Consider the following 10,415-nt stretch of genomic DNA (forward strand, 5'->3'; position numbering starts at 1 on the left):
ATAATTCATGCAGAAAGAAAGTTGCAGATGATGAATCGGCATCGACAGTTATTGGACTGGAGTTAACAGATGAGGGACTGGAGTCAGGGGACAAGGTACTGGAGTCGTCAGTCGAGGGCCTTGAGCGTGAATGGACATCTATCTTTTTGCCGCGGCTGAGAAAAAGCAATATCAAAATTTTCCAGGAGACTGCCACAAGGCTTGAGAAAACCTGGAGGTCACAAAAAATGGCCAGGCGTTTAGAGCGGTTCAAAAATGATATAGACAGTCAGATGCACAAAGTCTTAGGCAAAGCCATACTTGGACACCGAGCTACCACGTTGCAATACTCTAATAGTACCCTTGCAAGGGACTTTCAGGCGTATGGCAAGTCTCCAGTCGTTTATATTGCTTGAGTTGTAGACATTCAAATATTATTGCTCTTATTATTATCGATCATTTTCTCCCCCTCTGACACTATTTAAGGACTTTTTCCTTCAATTTTTTTAGATGATAAGCGCAAGGACTTCCATGAGGAGGAACCAAGAGGAGGAAAAAAGACCCGAGGACCCGATCCACGACATCCGCTTACTGGTAAGCCTTTTATACTCTATCGCGTGGTTGATAGGCCTGGTGTATTTTATTGATACATGTTCTTAGCTTGACTTTATTGACATTCTACATTTGTTTATTATGTAGAGAACAGACGAACAAGAAGGTCGGCAGCGGTAGCAGCAGCAGTCCCGACCCAAAAAGGTATCCTATTATTATTATTATTATTATTATTATTATTATTATTATTATTATTGTTGTTGTTGTTGTTGTCGTTATTATTATTTGTTATTATTATTACTAGTTAACATATTGATCAATCCTTACTTTTACTCTTAATAGTTGGTGCGCCTCTACTGGATGAAGGCCAACGTGATTCCGATCTCCATTTTCCTGGTGGTCCATTTGGTCCTCCCTCTAGCAGTGACAGCACCAGCGAAAGTTTCATACCTGGGACACAGGAAGATTCCACAGGGAATTCTCTGTTATAATCGAGCGCCCTCAACGGATGGTGAGGCTTGTAGGGCAGGGTCAGGAATCATCATCTTTGAAGCTTGGCCATTGGATATATGAGGATCAGGATATATCTAAGAAACTAATGAGGAGCCGAACATCCGTAGTAAAGGAGCATGAATCTTTGCAACGAGTCAATGAGATCCTGTAAGTCTAGGTTGAAGTTGTGTTCTACCCATCATTAATGCTACATATAACAGCTATTAATTTGCAACGCAGTCAATTGAATTTTATTTTTACAAGGGAGACGATGCTAGAAGTCACCGAAGAAGAGAAACTTGCCCCAAACACCTGCTGCCAATCTATTCAATCCTTTGCCGTAATTCGTGCCATTGCTGATCTTGCCTTCACGTCAGCCAACGAGGGATATCTCACCGCATTAAATACATGGAAGAAGGTTCAAGCGACATGGCAAGAAGATGACACACATGGAGGTCATTGGGAAGTGCTTCGGGCTTCAATAGATCATTTACTCATTACATCCACCCTTTGGAGCCCTATGAGCTACACAAGCAGGAAGAAGGGTAACGAAGACAGTTTTTCACAAAACATTGTCCGTCCTTTTTTGATGGGTGCATTTGGCCGCTTGTCTGGTGTCAGATTCAGAGGAAGTGGTGACCCCTTCACCTGTGGGAATGAGCTGGATAAGGAACTGAAGTTCCCGGACTTCTCTGTCACTATGGACTGCTACAATGCTTCATTAGGAGAGCATTACCTAGTGATCGCTGAGATAAAGCCCCCTAGCGCCTCTCAGGCTGAACTTGACGACGATTATATTAAATTGTCTAATCTAATGAAAAGTGCCCTTGATTGGCAGCTAGGACAGGGATATGATGATGGAGCTGTGGTTGGAATTCTAGTGCAAGGTTGGAGAGTGTCCGTGTTTTATATTGTCTTGGAGCACGAGGCAATATATGAGCTGAGGAACATAGGGCAATTTTCACTGGTTGCTGATCACACCCAATTGGCACAACTTCTTTCGATCTGCCCAGTTCTTTTAAAGGCCAAGGTAAACATTAACTTCACTGTTTTCTAAAATTATAACCATTACAACCCTTCGTTAACATTTATTATTATTACTATTATTATTATTATTATTATTATTATTATTATTATTATTATTATTATTATTATTATTATTATTATTATTATTATTATTTATAGGAGAAGGTTGAGAAGACTAAGGAAATCTTGTACAAGCGACCATTGTCAAAACAATCTTGTAAGGACGAATTCCGTCGACCATCTTACAGCATCACCCCGACTTTGATTTATCCAGATAAGCATGATGAGGTGAACCAAAAGCAACAGGCGCTAGGCAAAAACAAAGATTCTGAGGATAATGACGGCGCGGAGAGTGAGGATAGTGTTGTTGAGGCTCATAAAAAGGGATTGAAAAGGAAATCAAAAGCGCAGCCGAAAGAAAAGCCGAAAAGAGCAAGGGATCAGAAATGAACAATAGCAGTGGAAAGTGTTGTCTGGCCCATACTTCATCATTTGTGCTTTCTTATTTAGCTTCAACTTCATCGCTACCGTTGTACTGTGCATCTTCTTTGACTCTGTGCTATCCACATCCTTGCATCCAATTGAACCCTCATAGTCATATCGGCCATCCTCATAATGTACCTGCCTCCTCCTTTGATCTATGGCCTATAATCAATATCAACAAAATAAATGAAGAATATTCGTTTATTTGTTTTCAAATACCAGTATCTAAGGCACGCCATCCTTTTTGCCTCTTTAAACAACAGGCATCACCACCTTGCTTTGCATTTCATATTTTATTCCCATCATTCAAGGAGTGTGATGGAGAGTAGCTTCTGATACTTTTCTAGGTTGGCCTCCTTTCGACATTGGGACCATGCTTGAGTCACTCAAGAATCTTCAAAGTCGAACTAATTGATACACCAAGCTCTCCTGCCACTTTTCTCTATATGATTTCTCTGCAAGAAGAAGTACCTCGGCGCTATGACAAATATCTTTAGAAAGAAGGTCCATCGATGATGAAGCAGTAGTGTAGAAATATAGCGTCTGCTGATACAAGGTAGAATATAATATTTATGCCGAGAAAGAAAGGAAGTAAAGGTCATCTCTGTTCCCTCAAAAAGAATGGACCTTATTCATTACAGAAAATTCATATGTGAAAATTGAGACCAAACATGATGAATTTTTTCTTACAAGGTAATGGCGCCATGCAATGTGAAACAAGTGCCAATGGAGGAATGGTGAAGGGCATGAGAACAATCGACAATAACCACTGTTGCATTTAATGAGAAGAGGATGGAGCATGGCAAATGAATGTCGAAAAGTGAGCAATTCGTGAACGGTTTTGACGCGTACTGTAGCATCGAATGACATCGATTAGGAGCACTCGTTTAATAAAAGTCGTCTGCAATGGATTTATCTCTTCCAATATTTGAAATTAACATTAGCAGGAACCTCATGAAGCCTTTCCGCTCCACAAGATAACCCCACGTAGCATGATTCAGGAGCCGAAGCTCTATTCGTATTCAACTAAAAATCGGAAAAGGCGGTAATCGTCGCGTTCTAGCACGGATTCTGACTTAGGGGCGGGCAGCCATAATCCAACGGATGATAGCTTCGGGCCATTGCCTGTTCAGGCAGGCCCAAATACCAATTATCCAAATGAACGGTTCCTCTCGTACTAAGTTCAATTACTATTGCAACAACATTTCATCAGTAGGGTAAAACTAACCTGTCTCACGACGGTCTAAACCCAGCTCACGTTCCCTATTAGTGGGTGAACAATCCAACGCTTACTGAATTCTGCTTCAGTATGATAGGAAGAGCCGACATCGAAGGATCAAAAAGCGACGTCGCTATGAACCCAGTTATTTGCTAATTTCTATGGAAACTTTTAAATTTTCTGAAGATTTTTTCTAGATTGAGCACTAAAACAATGCTTTCTTCATAATGTCCTTTGTAGATCTTTCTGAAATTTGAGTAGCTGTGAGAACCCAGTATTGCCTCCAAGAGGTTGAAGTCTCAGGCCCCAGGTCCCAGTATTTGAGTAAATCAATGTGAGACCGAGGTGACGTGATAAAAATCTTTTGTTTCTGATTTTTTTTCTAGTGATGAACGTGTTGATAATATGTGTTCCATCATTCTTTTGCTTATCATTCGTTAATGAGCCGGCGGAATCGCCTCAAATTTTATTAGCTGTGAGGACCCAGTATTACCTCCAAGTGATTAAAGTCTCAGGCCCCAGGCCCCAGTATTGTGGAGATACGGGTCTTTATGTGGTTGTGATTTGGTATGCTACAAAAAAATCTTTTATTTTCATTGGCGAAAAAAAAAAAGATCGATTGTCTTTTTTAGGACAAAAAAAGATTGTATAAAAATATGCTGGTTTCCTTTTTTTTTTCTGATGATCGTTGATGTGTGTTGCTTCTTATATATTTTTTCTTTTTTTGTTGTGATGATTATTGATATGTGTTGCATGGTCGAGTGCTTTTTTTTTTCTTTCTTTTTTATGATGATCATTGATGTGTTGCCTCGCCTCTTTTTTTTATTTATTATTTCTTTTTTCTTCATGTTCATATCGTTTCCTTTTTTTTCTTCTTGATTCACTGCTTTCATTCCCTTCACTGTCTCCGTTTCCTTTACTTCCTTTGCTTCCTTAGACATTTATTATTTACCTTCGCAACTTAATTTTTAGTTTTTAATTACAATGAATGTCACTCGCTTCGATATGCCCCTTCAGGCCGTGAAAGTGTTTTCGCCTGCAAGGGATGAGAAGGATAATTTGTGGGCGTGGACCAGGTACACCTTGCGTGGGCAGCAATGCAGGGCGAAGATCGTTACCCCCAACGGACCGCAGAAAGAGTTGAGAGCCCATCCTGCGTACTTTCATCTCGTGGACCTGCACCGCAGCGGCGAGAACTTTCAGTGGTTCGAGGTTTCCGGCCTCTTCGAAGCTTGTGGGTACCAGAAAACTAGTACCCACAGTTTTGGTGTCAGTGTCAGGTTGGAGGTGGAGGCAATGTCTAGGACTGAAAAGACGTTGATGGTCCCAAATGAGGAGCTGCAGGACATTCCCGTGAGGATCTACGAGAAGAAGGCAGACGCTGGGCCATCTGGTACGGTAGCGAGAGTGGCGACGGTGGTTGGGACCTCTTCCATTCGTGCCTCCTCTCCTGCCCCCTCCCCCTCCTTCTTCTCTCCTGCCTCCTCCTCTCCCTCCTTCTTCTCTTCCTCATCCTCCTTGACTTCTTCCTCTTCCCTCTCCTTCTCCTTCCCCTCAACCTTCCCCATCTTCTCTGTCATGCCTCTCGTGGCTCTCGTGGTTCTCGTTCTTTCTGACTTGGGGATGTTTGGATGTTCTGTAACGACTTTGAATCGGCTTAGTATGGGGATGGAAGCACGACTCTGCGATCAATTAATGAGCGAGACTGAAGACGATGGCGACGACAACAGCGACAGATTGGGAGGGTTCTGTAGTAGTGATGGCTGCTTGGGTGATGCATTGGCGGAGGAGGAGGCGCGAGAAAAGGGAGCACGAAAGGAGGAGGCATGAGAGGAAGAGGCATGAAAGGAAGGGGTTCCAATCATCGCCGCCGCTCTCGCTACCGTGCCAGACCCTGCCCCAGCATCTACCTTGTTCTCGAAGGTCTTCACCGGAATCTCCTGCAGCTCCTCATTACGGACCACCGACGTCTTCTCGCTCATAGACATCGTCCCGACCACCAACCTGACACTGACAGCAAAGCTGTGGGTGCCACTTCTCTGGTACCCGCGAGCTTCGATGACACCGGCAACCTCGAATCGCTGGAAGTTCTCGCCGCTGCGATACAGCTGCATGAGGTGAGCGTATGCAGGATGGGCTCACCCCTCTCTCTCAGCACACTTTCTCTACGCAATTTTTTATTTCATTCTCTGTGCACCTATTTCTCTCGTCTCTCGGTTGTGCATTAACAGTAATCATTCGTATTAACAATTACTCTTTAAATTAGTAGACACTCTATTCTCATTCCCCATGTCCGATTGTGAATCAGAAACCGACTCTCAGGTAATGATGCATTTCTAATGCAATAGTGGAGATGGTTGAACAGCATGTCGGGCTTAATGGGGGTGACATGTTGTGCCTGTCAGAGTCTCGTTGCGCCCGGTGACAATGTGGGCCCATTATCTGGGCCGCGCTTGCGTGTGTAACGGCCTCATCCTTATTTCGCGATCCATGCAACTCTCGCGCATTGATCTTGCATGGTAATGTTTTTTCTGTCAAAACTATTAACCATTACTTTATCTTTTTTTAGGAAGAAATCACCGGAAAACTTTACAAGTTCATTGATGGTCTTGCAGGAGCGGCGTCCTTCATTAATAATGAGCCGAGCACGTACAGTCAAGCAGGATATGTCCAGTTCCGTGGAGGATTTGCAGTTGAACACAGTAATGCATACATGAAGGAGTTCAATCAATTCATAGACATTTTCCAAAAATCTAAGTCAAAAGCTCATCAAGAATTCGCCAGATCAACTAAGAGGATTACTAAAAAAAATGGTTCAACAGTATTCAAGCGGATCTATTGGTACACTCACTCATGTTTATTATCCATCGAGCCAGGACCATATATGTGTTATCTTCTTTTATTGCCTAATTTAGCGAACTTTTCAGAAAACTACCCTTAAATAAAAGAAATAAACTATATAAATCTGCTCTGCTACCAAGTTGGATCTGCATCTTCTTTTGTTTCGCCAGGAACGTATCCGCATTCATTTTAGATCACTACTGCTACTTCCCCTTATGTCTAACACTCAAGATAAAACCATCGCTTCACTTCAACAACAACTGGCTACGTTGGCCAGCCAATTCGCTGATCTTCAGCGCTCCAAGGAGGAACAAGATCCAGCCATGGAGACCCCTACTCTCATTCAAAATTTCAAACCCACACAAGATGATATCGATCGCTTCCCCTTCTTGGAACCAAAAGATCCTTCTTCAGTCTTTCAGCAAGACATTACCGACGAAGAGCTTTGGGAACAATTCAGACAATTTCCAAAAAATGTTCATTGGCCATATGAACCTCCCAAGCTCCCTTCAGCTGTTTCTCTTAAAACCCATCAAAAACACCATGATCAACAACTTCGAGCGCTACAAAAACGGTTACTCAACCTTACTCGTCCACTACATTTGTTCGCTCACCAAATCACTTCCATGGAAATCGATGATAAAATGGGTACTGAAGACGTTGCCGACATTTGCGGCGCATTTGTCACACTTATGCAGGAACAAATTACTGGTACGATCGGCAGGATCAACAACATGCGACTTGAAAATCTTCATGCCGCAATGGGCTCAACCTATAAGCAGACATCATTGGAACTTGTGGATCCAACTAAATTCCAGGAGGAAATTAAGACCAATAAAGCCTTACAAACTTTTTTCAGTCCCCGACAGTTTCAAACTAGCAGTAGTTCAGATAGAAAAAATAAGCCAAACTCTAATTCGACTTACTACAAATTTGGCAATAAAAGCAACGAAGGCCGTTATTTTTACGGGGACAACAATTACAGACGGGGGGACAACAACTACAGACGAGGAGACAGCAACAGCCGAAGAAAGGACAGCAGCTACCGGAGATCAGACAGCCGCCGGAGAGACCGAAGCAGCAGCCGCCGACAACAAGAGAGAAAGTCGGGGGAAGAATCACAATCTTCTTAAACGCATGGCGGAATGTTACAAAAGATCGAACACTCCTAGAGATAGTCAAGGAAGGTTACTCTATCCCGCTCTTGAACGCACCCCCAATTTCAACATCCCATCCTCCACCTTACCCGCTATCGGAGAAGGCGACAAAGAGTGTGGACAACGAAGTGCCCGCTTTGCTAACGAAGGGTGCAATAGAATTCGCGAGTGGACCCGGATTTACAAGTCCGCTCTTCACAATCCCCAAAAAGACTGGAGACGAAAGACCTGTCCTAAACCTGAAAGCATTAAACCAGTACTTACCTACACAACACTTCAAGATGGAGACAATCCATCAAGTATGCAATCTAATAAAGAAAAACGATTATCTTACCAGTATAGATCTGAGCGATGCATTTCTTCATGTGCCGATACACCCAGCGTCACGAAAATACCTTCAATTTCAATGGAGGGAACAACTGTACCAATTCAAGGTCCTGCCATTCGGACTCTCTCTAGCACCATTGATTTTCACCAAGATACTGAAGCCTCTACTTCAATGGGCACGAACGAAAGGGATAAGAATATCAGCCTACCTCGACGACCTGATTATCGCAGCACCGAGCAAGGAATCATCCCAACGTGCGACAGCACTAGTCTTGACAAAACTGAAAAGCCTAGGTTTCTTGACAAAGGAATCCAAGTCGAGCCTTCAACCGAAACAGATACTGGAACATCTGGGATTCGAGATAGATACAACGATGATGACCCTGAGTGTACCGGGCAAGAAAATCCGGGATATTCGTCGAGAAGCGTCCAAGCTAGCCAACAAAGGGATCTGCACGGTCCGTCAGCTATCATCCTTCATAGGCAAAGCGAGCGCAATGACAGCCGCAGTCTTTCCGGCTCGCCTCAAGGTTCAGCACCTCATGGCAGACAAGATTCATGCATTGAAATCGGATCCCTCATGGGAACGCTCAATATCTCTGTCAACCAAAGCAACGGAGGAACTCCTTTGGTGGAGGACACATCTCAAAGCATGGAATGGGAAGACATGGATCGCAACCAACCCAGAGGTCGACATTTACACCGACGCATCGGATGCAGGATGGGGCGTAGTCATCAACAACCAGACAATCAAGGGATCTTGGTCAGACAGTCTTCGAGGACGACACATCAATTACAAGGAAATGCAGACCATTTTCTACGCCCTGAAACAACCAGAAGTGAGGGGACGCACAGTGAATGTGATAACGGACAACATCACGACAATGGCTTACATCAACCACTTCGGCGGGACACGATCTCCAGCACTGATGACGCTAGCGACATCGATATGGGAATGGTGCTTGAAAACAGAGACAAGGATCAAGACAACCTACGTGCCCTCAGCATTCAACCCCGCAGACGCCCCATCCCGACGCCTAACAGGACAGCTAGAATGGAGCATCGACAAAGAATTCTTCAAAAAGCTCCAAAGACGATGGGGCCCTCACCACGTCGATCTATTCGCCTCGCCAATAAACAACAAAGTGACGAAGTTCATGAGCTGGAAACCAACTGCAGGAGCAATAGGGCACAACGCCCTTCAACATCATTGGCGCCAATTCGGCAACGTTTACTTATGCCCGCCGTGGAACCTCATCTCCCTAGTATTGGAGAAAATCCGAGAGGAGAAGATAGAAGCAACCTTAGTGACACCTTACTGGCCTTCGGCGATGTGGTACCCAACAATCAAGATGATGACAGTGGACCATCTAATACCAATACCTCGCCACCAAGTTCTCCCAGCGCCGGGAAACGCACCAGACATTCTGGCCAAAAATCCCCATTGGTCGTTATGCGCTTGGAGGGTAAGAGGAGACGACTCGAAGCGAAAGGCTTCGATCCGGCTACGGCATCGATAGTTGTGGACAGTCCTGAGTTACAACGCAAGCAACGCGCATACGCCAAGATACAAGACAGGTATATCCAATGGGCCACAGCACGCAATGTAGACGCCATGGTGCCACAACCACCTCAATTATGTAACTGGCTTGCCTCCGGAGTCGCAATCCACGGATGGTCAGCTTCAACAGTGGACGCATATAAAGCCGCAGTCATCCATATGTATGACGACAAGAGCGCATTCAACGATCAGGACTTCCTATTATTTTTCCAAACTCTACGTCGTCGTGAGATCAAGCACACAAAAGAACTCAATATAGACATCAAACCCGCTGTCGAGTATTTACAACAACTAGGGCCTAACAGTTCTCTCACTCTCCTTATTCTCACACAAAAACTGTGTTGGCTGCTCGGTACATGTGGGTTTCTCCGACCAAACGATATCCTGTGTATCGATCTATCAAATGACAAATTCCATATCGATGGTATCGTTGTAGTCCTTCCAATTTTGATTCCCAAGGAAACACGTGGTGGTAGCAGGATATGCAAATACACCACAGTTAAGAATCACACCGACAGTTCCCTTTGTCCGGTGATGACCTTCACCGAATATCTCAAAAGAATTGAGACTCACGCTATCAGTGTACCGCACCCTAAGGACCAAACCATTCGATATCGTCCTTTAATAAGAGATATCAGAGACCTCAAAAGACCCGTGGGAGCTGATCGAATAAGCAATCATATCTCAGCCATCAGCAGCAAGCTCATTCTTCCAAATGGCTCCAAGTTACCCAAAGCCAGGGCTATTGGTTCCACCCAAGCCATTAAACAAGGCGCCA

At 44.1% G+C, this 10,415-nt stretch overlaps 2 protein-coding genes across 2 annotated transcripts; both read left to right on the forward strand.

The window, feature by feature from the left end:
• Window positions 1–923: 923 nt before the first annotated feature.
• On the forward strand, window positions 924–2,717 carry BCR41DRAFT_132633 (hypothetical protein). Its single transcript, XM_022019496.1, has 3 exons — window positions 924–1,191; window positions 1,288–2,053; window positions 2,209–2,717. The coding sequence occupies exons 1-3, from the start codon at window positions 1,040–1,042 to the stop codon at window positions 2,497–2,499; spliced, it is 1,209 nt and encodes a 402-aa protein (XP_021879109.1). The 5' UTR covers window positions 924–1,039; the 3' UTR covers window positions 2,500–2,717.
• Window positions 2,718–4,735: 2,018 nt separating this feature from the next.
• BCR41DRAFT_410351 (hypothetical protein) lies at window positions 4,736–6,692 on the forward strand (the record flags this gene model as incomplete). Its single annotated transcript, XM_022029437.1, has 5 exons — window positions 4,736–5,522; window positions 5,543–5,868; window positions 6,021–6,073; window positions 6,157–6,208; window positions 6,321–6,692. The coding sequence occupies 5 exons, from the start codon at window positions 4,736–4,738 to the stop codon at window positions 6,690–6,692; spliced, it is 1,590 nt and encodes a 529-aa protein (XP_021879110.1).
• Window positions 6,693–10,415: the final 3,723 nt, after the last annotated feature.

The sequence above is a fragment of the Lobosporangium transversale genome, assembly GCF_002105155.1.
Source record: "Lobosporangium transversale strain NRRL 3116 chromosome Unknown BCR41scaffold_32, whole genome shotgun sequence".
Lineage (NCBI taxonomy): Eukaryota > Fungi > Mortierellomycota > Mortierellomycetes > Mortierellales > Mortierellaceae > Lobosporangium > Lobosporangium transversale.

Excerpts from the sequence above, each read along its gene's own strand:
- BCR41DRAFT_132633 (XM_022019496.1), top strand. The coding sequence starts at position 1,040 with ATGGTGAGGCTTGTAGGGCAGGGTCAGGAATCATCATCTTTGAAGCTT. Across the intron at positions 1,192-1,287 it reads CAACGAGTCAATGAGATCCT|GGAGACGATGCTAGAAGTCA; the intron begins GTAAGTCTAGGT and ends TATTTTTACAAG. Across the intron at positions 2,054-2,208 it reads CAGTTCTTTTAAAGGCCAAG|GAGAAGGTTGAGAAGACTAA; the intron begins GTAAACATTAAC and ends TATTATTTATAG.